Consider the following 23,433-nt stretch of genomic DNA (forward strand, 5'->3'; position numbering starts at 1 on the left):
TGCAGTAATTATAGTGCACCTTATTTTTTACCGGCCTTTCTTGCTCTTGTAAATCCAGCGGAACCGTCCAGAACGCAATGGGTTTGCGTGCGGAAAGATGCCGGTTCAGTGGTATCTTCGTTGTATCGTCACACGGATGAAGGAAACGTATCGTCACGTCTTGCCATTTGAAAGCGGCACACAGCATGAACGTATTTTCTAATGTGTCAGGCGTAGGCGCACGTCGTTATGTTGGTTGCGGTAAAGCTTGTATCGTGCAAATCTTCTCGGACGGTGTTGCGTCAGCACTTCTCCTGGGAGACGTTCCATCGTAGCAAGTGGCGGCATGCACTGCTCGAACGGCTTCTGAATGCGTCGCTTTGGAATTTCAACTCGGAAGGTGAGCAAGCGAACATTTAAATTCATTTCTGGGCGTGCGTAGCATTCCACCCAGCCTTCCCCCTGTTAACTCTGCATCTCATTTCGTTTACTGCATTGCATTAACCAGCAATAACTGCATGAATTCGCTCGAGGAGTTGTTACTGACGGGTAGGCGCGTGGACCATAGTTTTACGTGATTTACGTGACTGCATTAAAAGGCTATGTTCAAAAGAAGTGTTGTTGATAAATGTCGCTGCCGAGATGGCGGTGACGTCTCGCGCCTCTGCGAGCCCAGCAGCGCATGCCGTGAATTCCTCTTGGCCGTTCCTCAGTTATCGTTTTTGTTACGTGTAATAATACATTGATAGAATACACTTGCTCCTCTGGCACTTCATAGCATTATTTATTATAGTGCTCGAATAGAACTGTAAATAAAGTACGCGAGTTGTAAGTGAATTGTTAACATCGAACAGTAATAGAAGTGTTCATTAGTGTTCCTTAAAATGTACACTTTCCTTTTTTTGCACTTATTCATGTGCTGACAGAGGTGATTATTACCGGCTTGAGAAATGCGTACTATACATGAGATATATTGGTAGCGGCAAGACTCGATCAATGAGTCTACTCGATTTTAACCTCAGATGTTTTTCAGTGTGGCACGCACTTCTTTCAGTTGTTTCTAATGCATCTTGCAGCTTTCTCTACTAGTCGCTGTTCCGCCCCCAGGGACATCCCCACCCTCGAAATAAGTACCAGCTGCTTCAAGAGCGCATCCAGAAACTTCAGCAGTCCGCACAACGATGTCGCCACAGGACCTCGGCCGAAATACCTCTACCGGCAGTGCCCTTATCGCCAGATGGGCCTTAGAGGATTTTCCCCCGACAGCCCTCACCCACGGCCAGGTCAGCGGCCTCAGGACATCGCCGAGTACGTCACCCGCCAGCGTAGTCTGCCACATTCTCCTCGTCGCGAATCACGCTCGCCTTCGCCCTCTGGGCCACGGTATACCACTGGACGCCATGATTCCTCGAGCCCTCATCGGGAAAACTAGCTCCGGCGACCTTTGGGGGCGAGGCCGCCACACACCGATTCGCCGTAAAGCTTCCACCGCCGCACCGCTCGATTCGCCCCGACGTCGAACGCCGAATCCCTATCCAGTTTTCGCCGCACAGACCAGATCTCCCCGACGTCGTCCGCATCGCCAACCAGTTATCACCGCCGTGTCGCTTAAATCGCCCCGACGCAGACCACACAACTGCCGCCCAGCTTCCGCCGCCGCACCGCTTGCTTCACGCCAACCTGCCGTCGACATTGAATTGTCCCGACGCCGACCACCCAGCTGCCGTCCAGCTTCCGCCGCCACACCGCTCACTTCACTCCGAACCGACGTCGACAGGCCCTGGTCGTGGCCGGGTCTCCCTGGACATCCCTGTTATCGTCGACACGAAGGAGGTCAGCGCTTTAGTTGATACGGGAGCCGATTATTCTATCCTTAGCGGGCGGCTTACAAGGACACTGAAAAAGGTGATGACGCCATGGAACGGACCAGACATACGGACGGCAGGCAGACATGTGGTTGCACCACTGGGTATGTGTACAGCCCGGGTTACGGTGCGAGGCTGCACATTTGTTGCCACTTTTCTTGTTCTATGCGAATGCTCTCGTGATGTTATTCTTGGAATCGACTTCCTTCGTGAGCACGGTGCCACTATAGATCTACCGAATAATACTAATAATAATAATTGGTTCACAGGAATCTACCGAACCGCTTGGTGACGTTTTCCGCCAAACTGGCCACTGAAAAGCATGAGTACCGCGGGTCCCACTCCACGCTGCGAGTCGCCGATGATAGCCTCACAGTGCCACCACGCGCCAGCATCCTCGCCAGAGTTACTTGTGACAAGCCACATCACGGCCTCCGGGTTGTTGAGCCTAATGTCTCCCTCTCACTCGCCTTGGGAGTTTCTGTGGCAAGAGGTCTTTGTTTCCTTTGTGGAAGAGAGACGGAGGTGCTTGTCACCAATTTCTCCAAAGAACATCGACATCTGTTCCGTGGCACTGTCATTGCTTACGTCGACCATCTGCACGAAGTCGCCGAAAGTTTTGCTTCAGAGGAAGCTACGCCTAGCACTGAACCGGATGATGCCGTACACGCTGTCGACATCAATTCTAGCCTTTCCTCCGTTGAAAAGAGGCAGCTCCAAGATCTATTGCTGGAGTTTCGTGTGTGCTTCACGTCTTCATCTAAAGTGCAGCAAACGTCGGTCATTAAACACAGGATTATCACGCATGAAGGGACTCGACCCATCCATCAGCAGCCCTATCGTGTGTCTCCTCGGGAGAGAGACGCTATCCAACAGCAAGTCAAGGAGATGCTCGCCGATGGCGTCATTCAACCTTCAAGCAGCCCATGGTTGTCGCCTGTAGTCCTCGTTAAAAAGAAAGACGGAACACTTCGTTTCTGCGTTGACTATCGGAAACTTAACAGTATGACAAAGAAGGACGTCTATCCGCTGCCACGGATTGACGACTCTCTCGACCGACTTCGCTGAGCCTCCATTGACCTCAGAAGTGGTTATTGGCAAATTGAAGTTGATGAGAGGGACCGTGAAAAAACTGCCTTCGTAACACCAGATGGGCTCTATGAATTCCGCGTCCTCCCATTCGGGCTCTGCTATGCTCCTGCCACCATCCAGCAGATGATGGACACTGTGCTCACAGGTCTTAAGTGGCAGACATGCCTTGTTTATCTCGACGACGTGATAATTTTTTTCACCGACTTTCACGGAACACCTGCGCCGCCTGAGAACTGTTCTCGAAGCCGTCCGATCTGCCAACCTTTCTCTCAAGCCTCAAAAGTGCCACTTCGGGTTCACCGAATTGAAGTTTCTTGGGCACATCGTGAGTGCTGATGGCATCCGAGCTGACCCTGAGAAACTTGCTGCCGTTGCTGCCTTTCCCGTCTCCGCCCACAAAAAAGCAGTCCGACGGTTTTTATGGCTGTGCTCCTATTATCGTCGCTTTATCAAAAACTTTGCACAGATGGCCAGCCCTCTGGCTCTCCTGACTCGAGATGACGCATCATTTTCCTGGGGCACCGAGCAGCAGATGGCTTTCGACGAGTTACGACGCCGGCTCCAGTCACCCCCGATCCTGGCACATTTCGACGATGATGCCGACACAGAGTTACACACGGATGCGAGCAACGTCGGCCTTGGTGCCGTTCTAGTTCAGTACCAAGACGGGGTCGAGAAAGTAATTGCCTACGCCAGCCGTGCACTTTCCCGTGCTGAGTGTAACTATTCCACCACTGAAAAAGAATGTTTGGCGGTAGTATGGGCCGCTGCCAAGTTCCGCCCGTACCTTTATGGCCGACCGTTTCGTGTCATCACTGACCATCACCCGTTGTGTTGGCTGAAAAACTTAAAGGATCCTTGTGGCCACTTAGCACGTTGGGCATTGCGCCTGCAGGAGTTCGATTTCGGTGTTATTTATAAGTCTGGCCGGAAGCACACCGATGCTGATAGCCTGTACCGCGCGCCCGTCGGCCCTCCTTCGTCAGATGCCACCGACGACGATAGCTTCCTCTGAGCAGTCACAACGTCCGATCTCGCCTCCAAACAGCGTGCCGACGACGAGCTGGGACTGATTATTGACCATCTTGAAGGTGGACATCCTACAATACCCCGGTATCTTGCTCGGGGGTTGTCGTCGTATTGCCTCCGCAATGGGGTGCTTTATAAGAAGAATTCTACGTCGAGTGCAAAAACATACGTGCTAGTCATACCGGCTGATCTAAGGCACGAAATCCTCCTGGCCTGCCACGACGAACCAACTTCAGGGCATCTTTGCTTTACACGCACCCTAAACCGAGTCCGGCAGAACTATTACTGGCCACATCTTTCTCCGAGCGTTAGACGTTACGTACAGACTTGTCGACAATGCCAGCGGCGAAAAAAAAACCCACGCTCAAGCCATCAGGTATGTTACAATCTATTGAACCACCCCTCACACCCTTCGAGCAAGTGGGCATGGACCTTTAAGGCCCATTTCCTTTATCCTCGAACGGACACAAGTGGATCGTAGTCGCCACAGACTACTTAACACGCTACGCTGAAACGAAGGCCCTTGCCCGAGGTACTGCCGGCGAAGTTGCTCGATTCTTTATGAACGACATTGTGCTCAGACACGGTGCACCGTCGACCATCATTACTGACCGAGGAAAGGCGTTTACAGCTCGGTTACTGCGTGACACCTTAACTCTCAGCCATACCGAGCATCGCACAACAACAGCGTAGCTCACCCTCCGACAAATGGATTAACGGAACGACTAAGCAAAACTTTGGCGGACATGATCTCAATGTACATCGACGTCCAACATAAAATGTGGGACGAGATCCTGCCGTATGTCCCCTTCGCCTACAATACGGCGCCGCAGGAAACCACGAAGTTTACGCCGTTCCGTCTCGTATATGGCAGAGAGGCCCGCACGATGTTGGACGCGATGCTCCCGTGCGGGGAAGATGCGGTCGAACCCGATGCCGCCCATTTCGCAGAACAGGCCGAGCAAGCCCGTCAGCTGGCCCGCTTGCACATCAAGGAGCAGCATGCCACCGACGCTCGACACTATAACGTCCGGCACAGGGAAGTCCACTACGAACCAGGGGACCAAGTGTGGGTGTAGACCCCCATGCGCCACAAAGGCTTGAGCGAGAAACTACTCCACCGCTATTTCGGACCCTATAAAGTCCTGCGCCGCTTAAACAGCGTTAATTACGAAGTCATTCCAGATGGAACTGTGACCGTCAGTGTTCGACGCCAGCGGCCTGAAATTGTGCATGTGGTGCGCTTAACGCCGTACTTTTCGCGTGACTGAGCGTTTCCTGCAAGTGAAACCTTCCATTATTGTACAGTTCGCCTCACGCCTAATTTTTTTTCTCCTCTAATTTTGTCATCGGGACGATGTTTTCTTTCACGGGGGGGGGGGGGGGGGGGGGGATAATGCCACGTGCCTAGCGCCGCGCGACAGCCGTGTTTGGTGCCGACGACGACGAAGCGGTTTGTTGTTGGCACGAGCGGCGCGCTGGTGCTGGACTCTGTGATCGGAACGACAAGCCGACCTTATTCTCTTGTCCTCAGCTACGTGTACCTTCACGGCTCCCTGTGAATTAAGTGGTGACAATATAACCACATATGCATCGTCATCAGTTGCTGCACTGGTTGAAGCTCAGCAGCGTTAAACGCTGTGGTTGCCTTTGCAGCAGCTGCAACAAAGCAGTTTCCAAAGCCGTTGCCAGTTCATCCCAAAAGAGCTATGGATAATTTAGACAGTTTTTCATGTGAACATATGTCAGGACACTGCGCAACTCTGGTTGAAGCTGTTTTCCTTTGAAAATAGGTTTTTCTTCAAATATTTGAACTAGTTAGAAGCAAGGAGCATCGTTTTCGGCACCCGGGCGTGCATGCACTATAATTTTTGATGGCATGTGCACTCCGAAAAGTCCTGCAACACACCTTTCGATAAGTTTCAAGCCCTTGTGGAATACTCCGGCATGCAGGGGTGGAATCTCTGCGATAAGGCACTGGTGTTCATGACTTGAGGCTTTAGAACCTCATGGGAACAGCTTCTTGCTTATTTTTGGTGCGTGTGAATGCATTTTTAAAGCTTTTATTGACAGACTTGTGTCTCGCAACAATATTGGTCAAGCCCTTTCTTTCTACAATCCTTTGTGCAAAATTAGAACATTATTGGCAGTGTCCACCCTTATAAAAATGGGAACATCCTTTGAGTTCAATGTGAACTCAAAAAAGTCAGAAGGAAGCAACTTCCTCTGAACTGAGAATTGGCTACTGATTTTGAATTCACAGTGAATTAACTTTCTCTGACCATCCTGTGAATTTCCTGTGAATTTCCTTTGAGCTCCCAGGGAACAGACCATTGTCAGTTTGAGTTGAGTTCACAGGCAGTGGCCAATTATTGGTTCAAAGGAAGTTCGAAGGAATGATGACTATGGGATATTTGGTGGATGTTCGAAGGAAGTAGGTTCAGACTGAAACATTTGTTTGTATGAGCTTATATTTATTTGAATAGATGTACTTCCTCTGTTTAGGCCTTGCAATTAGGCCTGCTTTCGAAGACCCTGCGACAAAAAATTGGATCACTGTCCACAATCCCAGTGCAAACTTGCGCAATTGCCGGTGACCACCTTGGCTAGTACTCCATTGAGCAAGCAAGTGTAGGCTGCAAAAAGAAAAAAAAAACATTAGAAGCATGACTGCAATAAACAAGCTAGAGTCTATCCAGCCTTCCTTAGCTTTTGTAAATTAAATATACAGAGCACGGACAGTGTGTGCGCCATGCAGGTACCACAGCATTATGAATTAAGGCAAGCATTATGGCCCTGACCATCACTGAAAAGTCAGCTGTTTGGACAATATTTCAGAATGCTCTTGCATCACATGCACAGGCTATGAGCTCGAGGACTTACAGATAACAGCATCCAATTTTGGGCAGCCCAGTGCCTTTTTTGGAGCTTGTTCCTTGCGGGCATTGCAGACACGGCCATAGAGTGAGCTTTCTTCCAGTTCTTCGGGTGAGAACACAACCCGCACCAAGTTACATGCAAACTTTGTTGCTTGATTGCCCGCACTGAGTTTCATGCGGTCAATCAACTGCTGATTTACCATAATATTGCTGCCAATGTGCACCTGCTAGAACAAAAAGCAAATATTAGTACTATGACCAGTATTGTAACATACAACAATATTCCTTGATATGCAATAAGAAAATGAAGGGGCTTTATAAACAACAAAAAACTTAGACCAGCTTAAGAACAATCAAAGAAATCCCAAAATGCATAATTAAGGTCATTTGTTTGCAAGTAAAAATACACATTCAAGAAGCCGTACTTTAACAAGTACAACAATGAAGGCATACGAAAACTATTGGATGTTTTTGACACCTTCCCGAGCGGTGTTTTAATCTAATTTTGAGTCAGGCCAAACATCTTTTAACATTTTTATTAGTGTAACCTGACAATTGTGTAATATGTATTTAAAGTAACTAGCCAAAAAGAGGGCACATAATGCCCCGCAAAGGATTGAGCGCTAATAGTGCATTGCTATAGCAGAAGAAAAAACAAGAAATAAGAGATTCTTTAACGACCTAATTTATGCTTGCATTTCAACAAAAAAAAAAACAGATTTTAAGTCAGAAAATAAAGGGATTTACTCATCATTAACATTGCAAAGGCCATTAAAAGCCAGTTTAGACAGAGCACAGTGCCCACATTGTCATCTCCTGTTTAAAAATACTAACATCCTTTTCGTACATCAGAAGCTCAACCAATTAAAAAAAACTGCCAATGAAGGTTTAGCAAAAGCATGCACTCCCTGCTCTGTATGTGCTACTTTGAGGCAACATTTAGTTTCCAGCTTGCACAGGTAGCTTTCATAATTTAACCCCTCAAGTGCTTTGGACAAGCAGCTCGTCCTTGCAAAGATGCCCTCAAGCCATTTTGGACGAGTGCTTGTCCTTGCAGGATAGATCCTCACCCTGAGAGTTTTAGGTGAGTACAGCGCTCCTCTGTGGCTTAGGTCATGCGCCATTTGACAAATGGCACCACTGACCCGTTAACTGCTTTTTGTTCTACCGCTTGAAAGCCTTTTAAGCAGCCTTAATGAGAAAAATGGTGCCTGGTAGAGGCAACGCATGCACTGTTGGCCCGTCATCGCGGGAAAGAAGCTTTTCTTCGTTGCCATCCTCGCCATCCGAAGATGGCTCAGACACCAATTTTTGCATTGTTATGGGAAGTGAAGACGACAGTGATGACATGAGTAGTTCTTCCGACGAAGATGATGACAGCTCAGACGATACTATTGCGAGTTCTGTGTCAGTGGATGAAAATTGACAACATTCCGATGAAGCCCCCTGGGCTTCCATTCTTAGTCGTCCCTTGTAAAACATTTCCAGTTACCTCGCTCTATGTTACTCGACTAGATTGCTGCTTATTGGCGGGCAGTTGATTTTTCACGTAATGAGCAATAAACTTCACTGCGCTCATTTGACTTAGTTTCTGGTTCAAATATTTTTGTCTCGGATACCTCCTTTTTTATTACACTACCAATAGAAACCAGCAGTAAAAATAAAAACTAAAGGGACACTTAAGCTCCGCCTTTAAGGGTATGATGCGACCAGTGTAGGCTACCACCCAACATATAAAGCCCTGCTTTAACCAAGCTGTATCAACATGTCTGCGTAGCCTAGATGTAGCAAGCCTGACTCAGCATTGAAGAGCACTGGAATGTTGATTCGTATTTCACCTTCCCACCTCAAATGAACGACCGGAGTTAGCAGCTCCTCCTAACTTTTGGATATCATGTGGTCTCGTTAAGCCACACAAATCATCGAAGAATGTGTGTTCGGCCATGCTACTTGCCAGCGCCATGCTCTTGATGTTTCACTCACAACACAGACAACAAATTTTCATGTAATGGGGCCTTTAACGATATCGTAATTTTAAGCAATTTTAGCTAGAAATCTCGAAATAATAGTGCTCAAGGGGTTAAAGTGAAATTGAATTATTGTTGGATCAGCTTAAGAAGCCACAACTCCTTCTCAAAGGAGACCCTCCTGGCAATACCATGGTGGTTAATTGCCTTTGACTTGCCAGAGTGACATTGCAGGTGGCTGTCAGGTGCAAGTGGATTATATGCACATTAGCTTGAATACCATGATGACTGGCCCAAGTCGCTAAAATGACTGATTAGAGGAGCACCAGCTGCGTCATTCGAGTTGTAGTGCAAAAAGATGGCCTTCCGAGATCGATAACCTAAGAAATTGCTGAATATTAAACAAGCTAATGGAAATCTCTTTTCTGATGAAAAGGGCTTTGCTATAGCCCAAGCGAAGTATGCTCAACAGGAAGCATAAACAAGAGTAACCTTGCACTTCCGATCACTACAGCTTTCACAAAAACTCTTCCAAATCAATATACACACGAATGAAGTAACAGTCACTAAAATGAAAGGAAGCAGTTGGGATTTTTTTTCATGGTCGTTTTGACGAATTTAAGAAAATAGCACTGTCTGTCTTTTGTCGTTTCTATCAAATTGACATTCATTTAAAAATATCATTATGCTACTAATTATGCAGTCTGTGAGCCCAGCCTCATAAACAGCATCCCAGCCAGGGCAGCCGCTTTTCAGTGGAGCCGAAACGCAAGGTGCCCGTGTGCTCTGTGTTGTCGGTGCACGTTAAAGCACCCCAGGTGGTCGAAATTTCCAGAGCCTTGCACTACAGTATCTCTCATAGCCTGAGTCGCTTTGGACATTAAACCCTAAGAGCCAACCAATCATAAAGAGCATTGCTTCTTGCCTATCTCTGAATTCAGTGACTGCTGACTTCATTCACATGGATAATGAGCTCCTCGTTTCCCTATCCCTGCACACTTCTCAATGGAAGTGCATGACTTGTGGCAGTGCTATCATAAAGCTAGAACCAAGTTCTTGTGTGACCCTTAAAAAAGTTTCATCGAGAAAGGCAGTAATGAGCACAACCATGCAGACACTAGACTAAAGCAACTAACCTGAGCCTCGGTTGGCAGCACAACTGCTTGTGTTGTACACGCAGCATTATTAACGGATTCCGTCAGCTGACTGACCAGCTCAGCAACATCTGAAAAAAACAAAAAAGGAAAGCCGGAACAAAACATACTATTTCATCACTAGCAGCAGCAGCCCATGTAACATTCACCACAGGAGAAAAGCCTTTTCTTTGCCCTTGACTGCATGACCAACCCTTTTCTGTCACCAAATGCGCCATTCAAAATTTAGCTGCTAGACACTGGCATCACTCACGCACTCAAGGCGCCCTATCAGCGGTACATAATCTAGGGGATGCTGATAGCAATTGATGAAGCCAATGCTGACATCCCACTTCTGATCTCTTTGTTCGCTGTGGAAATGCCTGGATTGAATTAACTGCGGAGGACGTTGTAACTACAGTGCAACTGACGGGTGCTGCTATTGCTTAGAATGAATTCATGGGTGCGAATGATGCTGCCGAGATAGCTGTGAGCGCTTTAACAGAAGTTAGTCAGATCACATCCCTGAAACAGTTTGTCGGTAGTAAGGGCCTTGAAGAGGTCAGCATGCAATATACATGTATGGCGGCAGCAATACGCCATACATTTGGACAAAGGCTGACACTCGAGTGTGTAGCTGATACTCGATAGCCCATGCTTCACCTATCTCGTGTCTGTCTTTCGTGTCGACATTTGCTAACATGGTGTAGTGACCGAGTTAAGTTAGGCAGATTGCTGAGCCAGGTGCCGAGCTTGGACAAGTATAAATTTCCTGTTGTGAAAAAAAAAAAAAAAAAAACACCACCTAAGTGACCAAAATGGCACAGGAAAATGAAGCACATGCCATAAGGATTCCAAGGTCCAAGACAGGACGAGGCCACATATGATAATTTCATACAAATTTAGATTTTTTGCTGTCCCTCCTGCGCTCATTCTAGATGCACCTCATCATATGCAGGAGACTCTGAGGTTAAAATCTGAGGGAATCAAGGGTTCCATTCAGATACGCCATCCACAGTAATGCAAGAGCACCACAGACCTGCCACAGCCATCTGGCTACAACTTATACCCCGTGAATGTGTTTGAACCTAATGCAGCTCTCCGGGTTCACTGGAGCGTTGTTGTAACCGACCACTCCAGAACAGAAAGGAACCCAATCCCGCGCCCGTTTTTCGGCCTCGGCTTGAGCAGCACAAATCAGCACAGGTGCTCACCTTGAGTGGCATTTGTTTACCATGCATTTTCATGCAGCTATCACATACGACAACAGGCTCAATCTCAGATGCATGCCGATCCCAAGCAATGACATGTGACACGCAAGTCACTGTAACACAAACAAAGCATGCTTGCAGAGCAGGAGTGGCAGCAGTTCATCTGCTACGTGCACTGCAAGCATGGTGGTTGGTGGCGTCATGCAGCAGCGCCACGGTGTAGCTGAGCACTACTGTACACCACCTATAATGTGTCGCAAAGACAACTACAGGAGGAACACCAATCCTAATCCTCAGTGTAGGGGGAACCTTATTGCAGCAACATAATCTTACTGGTGCTTTTACTAGGACGTGCTACAGACCAAGAGGTCTTATTCATTTAGGAGTTAGCACTTGAATTTGTTATGCTTTACGTAGCATCTGGTGACACAGCAAATAATTTCAGTATCATGGCAATGGAGATCAGGATTCCAATGGCTTCAGAAAAAAGCGATCACATACCAAGCATCTGACGTGCTTCATCTCTTGCGGCCTTATATTTCTTCATTCTTTTTTTTTGCAGACCCCACTTCATCCTCAAGCTCCAGGACTCTCTTTTTTGCACCTGTTGGCTTAGACATTTTGTCACAGCTGCAGCTTTCCTGCAAAACGACATGTGGCAAGGTCTATTCACTAAATTGTATTTGCACTCAAATGCATCATACAAAATTATTCAGTATAACGCATTGTGGAGATATCTGGTTCCACACATGAGATTAGCAAAATAGTGACCAAATGAAGACCACTGACAAGAGAAACGTAGCATGGACACTGTTTAGGGTTCAAAGCAACACTTCTTAAGGAGGACCACTAGCCCTTGAGCAAACCTTGGCACAGAAAAGGACATGGTAATGTTTAACTGCGAGCTGACACCATCCAGCATCACTACTGCTCAAGTGGGCAGAATGCCCACTTGAGCAGTAGTGGACAAAACAAAGGATGCATTTCCAGAAAAACAGTTTGAGCTCCCACGCATACCGTAAAACATAGCCACTCTGCTTTATGGTAGGTTCATGGTGTTTTATGTCCCAAAGCGACTTAAGCTATAGCGATGAGGGATGCCGTAGTGGTGGGCTCACCTGGGGTTTTTTAATGTGCAAATGACATCATACAGTACACAGTCAACTTGCATTTCACCTCCACTGAAATGCGGCCATGAATGCTGGGATTGTACCCATGTACAGTCGTGAGCTTTATGAAAGGGAGTATGCGATCCCGTGGCAGATAGCCTCATCCAGAAGTAGTGGCAAAGTGCAACGGCAGCATTGAAAATGAAGTGGAGAGAGCGGTGCCCTTCCACCTGTTGGCCGTACCCCATGCACTGGGAGCAACTTTTACATCGGCAGCTAAAAATCATTGCAGCATTATGCTGCTGGTAACTGATATCACTGCTTGCTTTGCTATGCTCTGGCCTAGCAACCCAGCGTAGGCTGGTAACTCAGGCAAAAGCGGCAGCCCAGGCCACTGGAGTCTTAGAATGGAGACTCCACACACTGCCTCCCCACCACACACAGTTTTTTTTCCCTTTTTTTTAATAAAGTTTTCTCTCTCTACGCGAAATCTGAGGAATGGCTGGTAGCGAAGAAAGGAAGCATGTTTGACGCTTCAATAAAAAGCAACAAACAAATGAATATGAAAGTAAATGAATGCGACAACACGTTAGGCGCTTTTATCTGCTTAAACTTCAGTCGCCTGCAGCTGTGAAAGCGTCCGTTTCGCTGCTACACTACCAATTGTCTCGGAAGGAGCACCCTGGGCATCTTTAAAACTTGTTCTAAATCAGCTTCAATAATCAAGGAGCTGCCATTCTCCATGCCGCACCGTTCCGAGACGACGATGCGGGCAGGGTGGTTTTTTTTATAGAGCCCAAATTGGGAAGCCTACTCCTGTTATCACGAAACACCGAGAATTGCCATTTGCTGTGTAAACAGGGAGAATCAGGTCCACGTAACGACAGCAGCCGCGTTTATTCTACTTCTTATTTCCGCAAATTCAGTTCATTATGCATTTTTGTTTTAATTTCACGCAATTCCCGGAATCAACTGTCTACCTCTTTCACCATGTGCACTACTGTCACCTGCCGGTTAACACAATGCGGTCGTAATGCGGGCATGTAAACGACTTCGCGACACGACTCACCGCGAGTAGCAAAGGAAGGTGTTTCACAGGTAAACATTATTAAGACACGAATACGAAAAGAGACAAGAGACGTTTGACTACTTACCCACTCCGAGAATGAACGTAGGAGAGTACGACCCCTCCTTCCACTGGGCATGTAGTACTCCTTGGTTTGGAATAATCTTCCAGTATTTTGGATTATCCATCAGTTTCGCCTGCAGTTCTTTTGATTGTAGGTTTCTACGTCCCACTTCTGAGCGGTCGCCCATTTAACCAAGACATGATCGGCCATTTGCACTACTCACGGACGAACACAACGAACGCGAACAATCAACTTCCTACGGTCATGAAACACATAGTGAAGCATGCCGCCGGCTGTTTTCACGAAAACGATAGCGCTAGAGTCTCAAGCGCCATTGCAAACTTTTAAATGCATTTTTGCAAACTTCACAAACTTTCAAATAAAAACTTATAATTTATAAACAACCTTAAACATTTGTTTTTTTAGTAGTAATATGTGATGCGTAACAAAACACAAAATAATTTAAGCAAAATATTGCCACAAGCAGTTGCAGCGCCCTTTTTTTTTGCTGCGGAATTCTTGTGGTGCATGTCAATCTTCATTGGTTTTACTCGCCGTGAGAACGTTGGTTTTACTGGCAGTATTCGTAACCTCGGCTGCGGGGGCTTCTGTGCGGGGTGGTACCGGCGTACCGACGTCGCTGACGTATTAATTGCTGGTCTTTAAACTGTGATAGGAGGTAAACGAGCTTGACTTTCGTGAACAATGTGACATCCGGTACTAGGCACATCTTGAAGTGCATTTAACTGCAGTCTTTTGAAGCCGTTATCGATGGTGCTGCGGTAACCGCCTACCCGTCGAACGCACTGGAAATGCCACCACGGTAAAAGCGTACTTGCGCGACGTCAACGTCGCGCCGTACCGAAGTGCACTAAATCACGACGGAAGCAGGCCGCGCTTGCTAACAGCGTCGCCCTTGGCGTCGCTGCGAGCCAAGAGTTGCCAGGCTGCAATGCCGACGCAAATACTGACGAACCCTGCCAGCCCTGCGCCGAGCTTTGTTGCGTAAAGCAGCGGTCACGGATGTATGTACATGCCGTCTCGCGCATGCATCGCCATCGAACCAGCGGGCTGCGAAAGCGATGAATTAGAACCACCTGGCATTCTTTAACATGTATGAAAATTCTTGAATGTATTATATTTTATCTTAAAAAATCAGAGGGGCAAGAAATAGACCAAGTAATGCCACACACACAAAAATAAGCACAAGAAATGAATGAAAAGAAAGTTATCTTTAAACTTAAGGACAAAGGAAGGAAGGTGGTGAATATTATTGGTCCTTGTGTGGCGACTAAGAAGAAACTTGCGCTAAAAGTAAGATCTAGCGCGTGAAAAAAAAGCAGGGATTTAATATAAAATGAAAAAAAAAATTAAAATGATGTTTACTTGCACAACAAAGAAACGAATGCGATTTCGTATATTTTGATAAATGTATAATTGGTTTATTCAAAAAAGTTCAGAAGTTAAAAAAGTGCAAGGTATACTAATGAAAGAAAAAAAACGAGAAGTCTAGCTGAAAAGAAAAATGAGCTTCGTATGTTTTCGCTTACGAACAAAAAAAAAGAAGGTATGATGCATAAAGAGTAAAGAGAACTTTCTCTTTACTTGAGGAAAAACAAAGGAAGGTCATTATTGATATTGCCAAAGAGAGCCAGTTTAAAAATGAGCTTCCTTCTGTCAAAAGAAAGGAAAGTCTCAACAAGGTGAGCTCAAAGGAAACTTCCTTTAGTCAAAAGAAAGGAAAGTCTCAACAAGGTGAGCTCAAAGGAAACTTCCTTTAGTCAAAAGAAAGGAAAAGTCTATAGGAAGGCTGTTCAGGAAGCAAAAAGGAAAAACAAAGGAAGTAAAAAGGAAAATTCGATTTTCATAAGGGCAGCGGTGCTGTATATGATAAAATCTTCTCCTTCTTCACACGAGTTAGGCTTCGTTGGTTGGCGAGGCAAGAAAAGGCTAAATTTTGTTGCATGGCTGCTCATGCGAAGGCAGCACACAGGCACGAAAGCTAAGTACTTGAGTCTTTTCAGATGTCCGACGTTTCGTTGCGGTTGTTGGTGAATGGTTGTTTTATGGCGTGCATATATTTCAATTGTGTAATAATTGGGTTGATGGAATCTTACTGCCTTGGCGTGATGTGTGCAAGCTGCTTGCTATTTGTGAATAGATCATTCTACCAAATACAATACGCTTTCACGTAATAGTGTATTTGTACTGAGTGCTGTCATTAATTGACGTGGAGACTCCCGCGCGTCCGTTTCCAGGCGCGCTCTCCTTCAATTGATTCCTTGATTCTGTGGGAACATAGCTGTTAGCTTCTAAACAATTATGCACACGAAAAAAGCTGTGTTAACAATACAAGATTTGCTATGAGTTTTCTAAGGCGAAAGCCTTTAATGACTCATACTGACGTCGACAAAAGCTGTCCGCGCGAGTGGCGCACCTGATTAGTCGACAGAGAAGTGACGTCACCAGCTGCCAAATTTGAAGCGACCAACCAGAAGTCTCATCTTGGCTACCTTTCCTGCCATCACGCTTGAAAGCACGCCAAGGAATGCACGCGACAGAAGCGATGGTATACCGTCCAAACGCACACTTGTCGGAGAAAGTGTGACAGATACTGCGCCTTTCCTTTCCTGTGAAACAATTATAATTTTACGGAGCGCTGGAACGTACGGTGATAAAAGGCAAAAAATGAGAGGCAAATGATATGAGAGGAAAGGTAGGCTTTCGTCATTCTCCTCTTAAGAGACATCCAAGAGACCCTCACATTTTTTTTCATCTTCAAGTTTTGCCGTATGCGGATGCGACATAATACTTTGCGTTATTTATGGATCTGTACATTCCATCTCATAGCTCTCATAGTAAACAGAAGAATGGGCAAAGCAGTGCTAGGGTACAACCCCAAAAACGACCGAATGATTTCACTTCGGATCCAAGGTCACGCTTTCAACACAACAGTTGTCCAAGTCTATGCACCGACCACTACTGCTGAAGAAGCTGACGTTGAGAGATTTTATGCGGACCTACAATGCCTTTTAGACCGCACCCCATCATCAGACGTCGTGTTTCTCATAGGAGACTGGAATGCTAAGGTCGGGAGTGAAGAAATATCCGGAATTATAGGCAAGTTCGGTCTTGGCGAGCCAAATGAAGCTGGGCAGAGGCTAGTAGAGTTTTGTCAAGAAAACAACCTGACCATAGCGAATACTCATTTTCAACAGCACAAGAGGCGCCTGTACACATGGACTTCACCGGAAGGTCTGTACAGGAATCAGATCGATTATATTCTTTGCCGGCAGAGATGGAGAAGCGCTATACAAGCAGTAAAAACAAGGCCTGGGGCCGATTGTGGCACCGATCATCAGCTTCTTGTTGCCAAAATTAAGCTTCGATTGAGGAAAACGCAGAAAACTAGAAGGCCTTTCAGGTATGATCTGGATCAAATTCCATTAGAATATGCTGTGGAAGAGAGGAATCGATTTCAAGAATTAGATCTAGAAGACAGAGAGCCCGAAGAGATGTGGACTGATGTTCGTGATATAATACAAGACGTTGCTACTAAGATAGTTCCAAAGCAAAAGAAATGCAAGAAAGCAAACTGGTTATCTGAAGAGGCTTTGCAAATAGCTGAGGAAAGGAGGATGGCAAAAGTTATGGGGGAAAGAGAAAGATACAAGGTTCTCAATGCGGATTTTCAGAAAATAGCAAGGAGAGATAAGAATGCCTTCCTGAACACACAATGTCAAGCAGTTGAGGACACCAGCCAATTAAAGAACACAAGAGCTCTGTATAAGACAATCAAAGATATCAAAGGAAGCTTCTGTGCTAAGCTGGGCGTGATAAAGGACAAACGAGGCAAGGACCTCACTGAAGCCTCAGAAATAAAGAAGAGGTGGCAGGAATACACAGAAGAACTGTACAAGAAGGACCCGAATGTGCAAACCCAACATAAGACGGTTGTGATTACTGATCTCGAGCCGGGCAACCTGAAGAGTGAAGTTGAATGGGCCATAGCCAGCCTTGCTAAGAACAAAGCTAGCAGAATTGATGGCATTCCAGCTGAGTTGCTTCAAAACCTCAACCATGACGCTGTTAACATTCTGCATACATTATGTCAGAAGATTTGGGCAACCCTGCAGTGGTCACAGGATTGGAGGAGGTCAGTTTACATCCCCAATCCAAAGAAAGGCAGTGCCAAAGATTGTTCCATCTACCGCACGATCGCGCTTATTTCGCATGCTAGCAAGGTGATGTTGAAAATCCTCCAAGGCAGGCTGCAGCAGTATGTGGATCGGAAGCTTCCGCACGTGCAAGCTGGGTTTCTCAAGGGCAGAGGAACTGGAGACCAAATTGCTAACCTTCGCTGGATCATGGAAAAAGCAAGAGAGTTCCAGAAACCCATCTAATTCTGCTTTATCGATTATGCGAAAGCGTTTGACTGCGTAGATCACAGCAGATTGTGGCAAGCTCTCCAAGAGATGGGAGTTCCAATTCACCTCATCTGTCTCCTCAGGAACCTGTATGAAGGGCAAGAGGCCACAGTCAGAACTGGGCATGGTCTTACTGATTGGTTTCCGATTGAGAAAGGAGTGAGGCAAGGCTGCATACTGTCGCCCTGCCTATTTAACCTATATGCTGAATGCATCATGAGGAAGGCCGGTCTGGACGAGTCTTCAGCTGGAGTGAAGATTGCTGGAAAACGTATCAACAACCTCAGATATGCGGACGATACCACTTTAATGGCAGAAAGTGAAGTGGAACTCAGGAGACTTCTGATGCGCGTACAAGAAGAGAGTGAGACGTTTGGGCTTAAACTGAACATTAAAAAGACAAAAATCATGGCGTCTTGCCCTATCAAGTCTTGGAGCATCAATGGACAAGAAGTGGAAGCTGTGACAGATTTTATCTTCTTGGGCTCCAAGATTACCTCGGAAGGTGACTGCAGCCATGAAATTAGGAGACGCCTGCTTCTGGGAAAGAGAGCAATGGTTAGCCTTAACCGCCTAGTAAAGAGCAGAGACATTAGTCTGCCAACCAAGATCCGTATAACTCGTGCTATGGTCTTTCCAGTTGTGATGTATGGATGCGAGAGTTGGACTGTGAAAAAGGCTGACCGCCGAAGAATTGACGCGTTTGAATTGTGGTGCTGGCGAAGACTCTTGAGAGTTCCTTGGACTGCCAGAAGATCAAATCAGTCGATATTGTCGACCATAAACCCTGACTGCTCATTGGAGGGTGAAATTCTAAAGTTAAAGCTCAGCTACTTTGGTCATCTGATGAGAAGAGAGGAGTCGCTGGAGAAAGATTTGATGTTGGGAAAGGTTGAGGGTCGCCGGAGAAGGGGTAGGCAGTGAACGCGATGGTTAGATGGCATCCTCGAGGCACTGCAGATGAAGTTATGTGATGTTAGGAAGATAGTGAGAGACCGGAAAGCATGGCGTGACATGGTCCATAGGGTCACGAAGAGTCGGACACGACTGAACGACTGAATTGAACGACTGAACGACTGACTGAACGACTGAACCTTGAGAGTGTTCACTCTCAAGGTTCGTATACAGACAACATTAATGGGGGGACAGCGGCCGATGTAGCTCAGTTGGAAGAGCACCGGACGCGATATTCGGAGGTCGTGGGTTCGGTCCCCACCATCAGCACGTTGTTTTTTATTCTACTTTGTGTTTAATTATCTGTCCCCTAAGCAGATTACATTACTCATTTCTGTGATTATCCAAGCAAAAATTAAAAAAAGACATAAAACATAATCCCCAATGCTTGCCTTGGCCTCACCGACTGTTGGCTTGTTTCCTTCACACATATATATATATATATATATATATATATATATATATATATATATATATATATATATATATATATATATATATTGTCACGGCTCCGGAAGGGGTGCGAGACGCCTTCTCGAACCGAGGCAAAGGTAGTTGGAACTTTGACGCCCAGCGTTAGCCGGTTACGTTCAGCGTTGTGAATGAGAACAGAGCCACGAAGTCAATGATGGAAAAACAACTATATATTCTTAGTATTATACACAGGATGATACGACGCAAGCATTTACAGGCATTTAAAACAACACAGTTAAGGTAGCGTACATGAGAAAACTAGCAATTAGAAATACATCAGTCAAAATTCTCACTATCAGGATACATGCAAATTGAACACAGATGTTTAAAACAAGATAAGACGAGCGTAGAAAAAAGTTCAGAAGAAACTAGGAAACGGGCATATTGTCCGACGAGCGCGGCGGCACTCCACTCACAAAGACGACGCAGATGGGGAGCTCTCGAAGGCGATGGTCCTTCCGGAGCCCTGGGGCGAAGTCTTCGTGGTGCGATGCGGCGGCGGTTCGGGGAGCCCGGAGTGCTTGGAGGCGAGAGGCGCACTGCCGTTGGGTCCGAGTCGGCTTCTTTTCTAGCCTTCGGTTGACAATGTGTAAGACACGCCCACACAACAGTTCCCTCCCCAAGTCAGGGTCCGTAGAACAAACACGCACAAGTGCACACGCAGGAAGGGGCACGTAGGCCCCGCAACTTCCACACTGCATGGCCGCCATGTTGCGGATGAAAAAACGTAAGTCACAAACAAAACAACCAAAAAAGGATGCACGTACGCCAGCAACTTCGGCCCTGCTAGGGGTCACATTGCAAAACAAGCTGGGAGGACACCTCCGCTCGCGCACTGCGAGGGGGTTTCTCTAACTGCGCGGAAACCACCCCGCGAGGAGAACGTGCACGTACGCGTGCTCTTGACATTACCGACAAGGCAGAGGCAAACAGAATACACTGACATATATCAATAAACTCTTCTAGAATATACTACATATGGTTAATTGCCATATTATGAAATATAAATGCGGCCACTTTTGTGACATATATATATATATATTCGCTAGAGGAAAGTATACAACAGTTGCATCTTACCTGTACTAACCTATGGCGCTGAAATGTGGAGGCTAACCAAAAGAGTTCTACTTAAGTTGAGGACAACCCAGAGGGCTATGGAACGAAAAATGGTAGGGGTAACATTAAGAGATAGGAAACGGGCAGAGTGGGTCAGAGAAATAACTCAAGTTAGTCCAGAGATGGGCAACCTCATGAGGTCGACCTCAACCTCAAAACGACCTCAACCTCACGGAGTGAGGTGAGGTTGACGTGAGGTCGGTGACAGCTCGAACGTTTTTGAGTGAGGTCACAAAATTGGGCCTCAACCTCACGCGTGAGTTTGAGGTTGAGTGAGGTCGTCATTGTGTGAGGTCGAAATTGTGAGGTCCAGGCTTTTTGCTGTTGCCGCGGCTTTCTTCGAAGAGCGCCCCTTTTGGCGCGGAGCTCGAGCGTACTGCCGCGGTGTGCCCGCCGGCTCTCGGTGTTTGGTTACCCCCCGTTCGGACGACCGGATGTCGCAGCCCCTGCCCAGCTTTCGGCATTCCACCGTAATGTCCGCAGCCCGAGGACGCTTCCCTCTGGTCGTCTTGGAAGGAGATATTTTTTTTTGTTTACTTCACGAACTCCTCATGTCCCCCGCCCGCCACCCCCGTTTCCTCTGACTTGTTTTTGCCGATGCTTGCCGCCGGCTCAAACACCCAGGAGCGCGCAAAGCACATAACTCACGTTGACCCGCGGTGCTTTTGTCGGATGCCACAAAGAAACAAGCAAACTAAAAAGTGAAGCAAATTGTCTTTGCGCAGACGGCGCGGAGCAGGACTGTTTGTCGTGTGCATGCCCGTTTCCAGGCGCTAACGTCACGGCTGCTGCCTTACATTCGATAAAGGACCCCGCTGTACATTACAAGGAAACTTAACAGAAAATGGTGCAGCGAAATTGTTAGAGGACGTGATACTGACAGATAAAAAAAAAAAAGGAAAACATGAACAAACCAGGAAAACCGGCACAATACAATCTGAGCATTTTATCGAAGTCCTCCCTTTCGAATTGTACGTCATCGTTCTATATTCCGGTCCTGTAAATTTATATTCTTGTATTCTCCAAAACAACCTCTATTTGGTCTTGTGCTGCTTGTTCCTTCTAACAGATTCACAGGTGGCCCCGAACAACTGCAATGGGACGAAGGTGCTAGCGTTCCGTATATAACCAATATAGCGGTAAAACGTGTAAGAGGATGAAACGGACGGCACAGCTTATAAGACGCAGTGGTATACAGTAAAAAAGCCTGCACATGTTAACTATTTGCCGAGATAGAAGAGACAAAAAAAATATGTGGGGCTTGCATACAGTGAAGCCCATTGAAAAACAAATATGATTTCGCTCCTCTAAAGCCCCTTGTTTCTCTCTCAAATTCTAGTAAAATCAAGCAATGCAGGAGAAAGGAGGAGAGTAAGGGATTCTTAACTTCATAATGTCAGATTTCTCATCTCTTATTCACGCGCAGAAAAAAAAAGAGAAAAGCGTTCTCCTTCATGTTTTTATGAGCTAGAAAGTTTTGAGATGGTTTCCGGCTCGACATTTTGGTGTCTAGACGGACGAATTGGTGTAGCGAACTGAGCATGTCTCTTTTGTGCTCCCGTCTGCTCCAGACGGACAAATCAATCGGATGAAAATTTTTGTGGCCAGATGTCGGAATAATTTTTTCAGACATTTGTTTTTTTCTTTAAAAATCAAATTAGATATACGTGAATGAAGCCAATTACATGCTAGCACTGAGGAATGCGGTACTAAGTCGATGTCTCAAACCTTCTGTACGCTCTGGGAAGCGCAGTTCTCTTGTGTTTTTAGTGTGCAACATTTGTTATTACTTTCGTCAACATGGTATTTCTTGATATATATTTTCTTGTATGTCAATTAAGTTCGTACAATGCCGAAAAGAGAACAGGCTTCTTCCCTCACATTAGGCTCTTTCTTTGGCATCTTTTCAGAGGCGCATATCACAACCCTCCTTTCCACTTACCGGCGCGGTCATTTAGTTTTTCTCTTTTTGCAAGTATTGAAAAGCGCGATGCAGTCTCTGGAAGCGGAGCTGACACACATACCCCACTGCCTTCGGTGTGTATTGGTGACAGTTCGGCATTCACTGCATGAGCAAACCCAGGTGCCATGGAGACGGACGGCGAAGGGAGGAGCGCGTGCACAGCAGGGGGCGCGGTCCCTCCAGGCAGCTTGCTCGCCTCCTTTCTGTTGTTCTTGTCTTTATTTTACGTTTATGTGCTATAACTATACGACACTAACGGGGAAACGGTTTCTCTAGATTCACGTACGGTGCATGCGGCGAAGCAGCTTGGAAGACACCACCGTGCAATTTATTAGTTTAGTCTTCAAAGGAAAACAGGTGAACACTAGAAAGAAGCTCGTCTCAGAATTGTTTGCGAAATGGCATCCAGTATTCCGTTCAGACGTGCAAGTATTTATATCATGTATGTTTCTTTTTTTTTTCTTTTTTTTTTAGGCGGGTGGGAGTTGGACATTTTGCTCCGGCGACATTTGACGGGCGAGCCGATGCTCGCGACAGCAAAGTGGTTCACGTTTAACCCCCTTTCCTAGCAGTTCCGACCCTTGTAATTTTTTAATGTAAGCGTGGTGTTCGAAGAAGCAATTCCGCCAATTCTTACAGTACGCCACGGGATCACAGAATTATAAATAAACGTCCAGGAGTGGCCGGTTGGGACCTCATAAGATAAACAGCATTCCTCTTGGAAATTTTCTGAAGGTTTATTCGGCGTTTTATGATTAATTGGTGTTTTGCTGTCTTTTCCTTATTTGTTTGTTTTGTTGACGATTTAGTCTTCACAAGTCCTTTCATGAGTGGCTATTATGGAAAATTTGTGCCCCGTTAATATGACATCCGTTAATATGGAGGACCCGAATTATGGACAGTTTTCTGGGGCGAAGAAGTTTCAATGTATTTATGCCTCATTAATGTAGAAACTCGCTCTCTGAACAATGGACAGGGGATGAATGCACACAGCCTATTCGGCCCATGTATTTTTGTATCGTTAATATGGACATCGTTTGAAAAAACCAGGGGAGTCCGAACGCAAGTTAAAGAAGGGTGCGCAGGCCGGGAACCTTTGCGACAG

General features: G+C 46.3%; 1 protein-coding gene across 2 annotated transcripts; it reads right to left on the bottom strand.

Annotated features, from left to right (window-relative positions):
• Positions 1-6,418: 6,418 nt before the first annotated feature.
• Positions 6,419-13,778, bottom strand: LOC146184874 (uncharacterized). 2 transcript variants are annotated; one of them, XM_084609520.1, is made up of 5 exons: positions 13,419-13,778; positions 11,657-11,796; positions 9,948-10,036; positions 6,849-7,071; positions 6,419-6,601 (listed from the first exon to the last, which is right to left on the bottom strand). In XM_084609520.1, exons 2-5 carry the CDS (start codon positions 11,727-11,729, stop codon positions 6,519-6,521), a joined length of 468 nt encoding a protein of 155 aa, XP_084465646.1. In that variant the 5' UTR covers positions 11,730-11,796; positions 13,419-13,778; the 3' UTR covers positions 6,419-6,518. The 2 variants fall into 2 exon arrangements, with proteins under 2 accessions (XP_084465646.1, XP_084465647.1); XM_084609521.1 differs by having other exon boundaries at positions 6,849-7,068; positions 13,419-13,770.
• Positions 13,779-23,433: the final 9,655 nt, after the last annotated feature.

The sequence above is a fragment of the Amblyomma maculatum genome, chromosome 7, assembly GCF_055883805.1.
Source record: "Amblyomma maculatum isolate TAMU_Amacu chromosome 7, ASM5588380v1, whole genome shotgun sequence".
In the NCBI taxonomy this organism is placed as follows: domain Eukaryota; kingdom Metazoa; phylum Arthropoda; class Arachnida; order Ixodida; family Ixodidae; genus Amblyomma; species Amblyomma maculatum.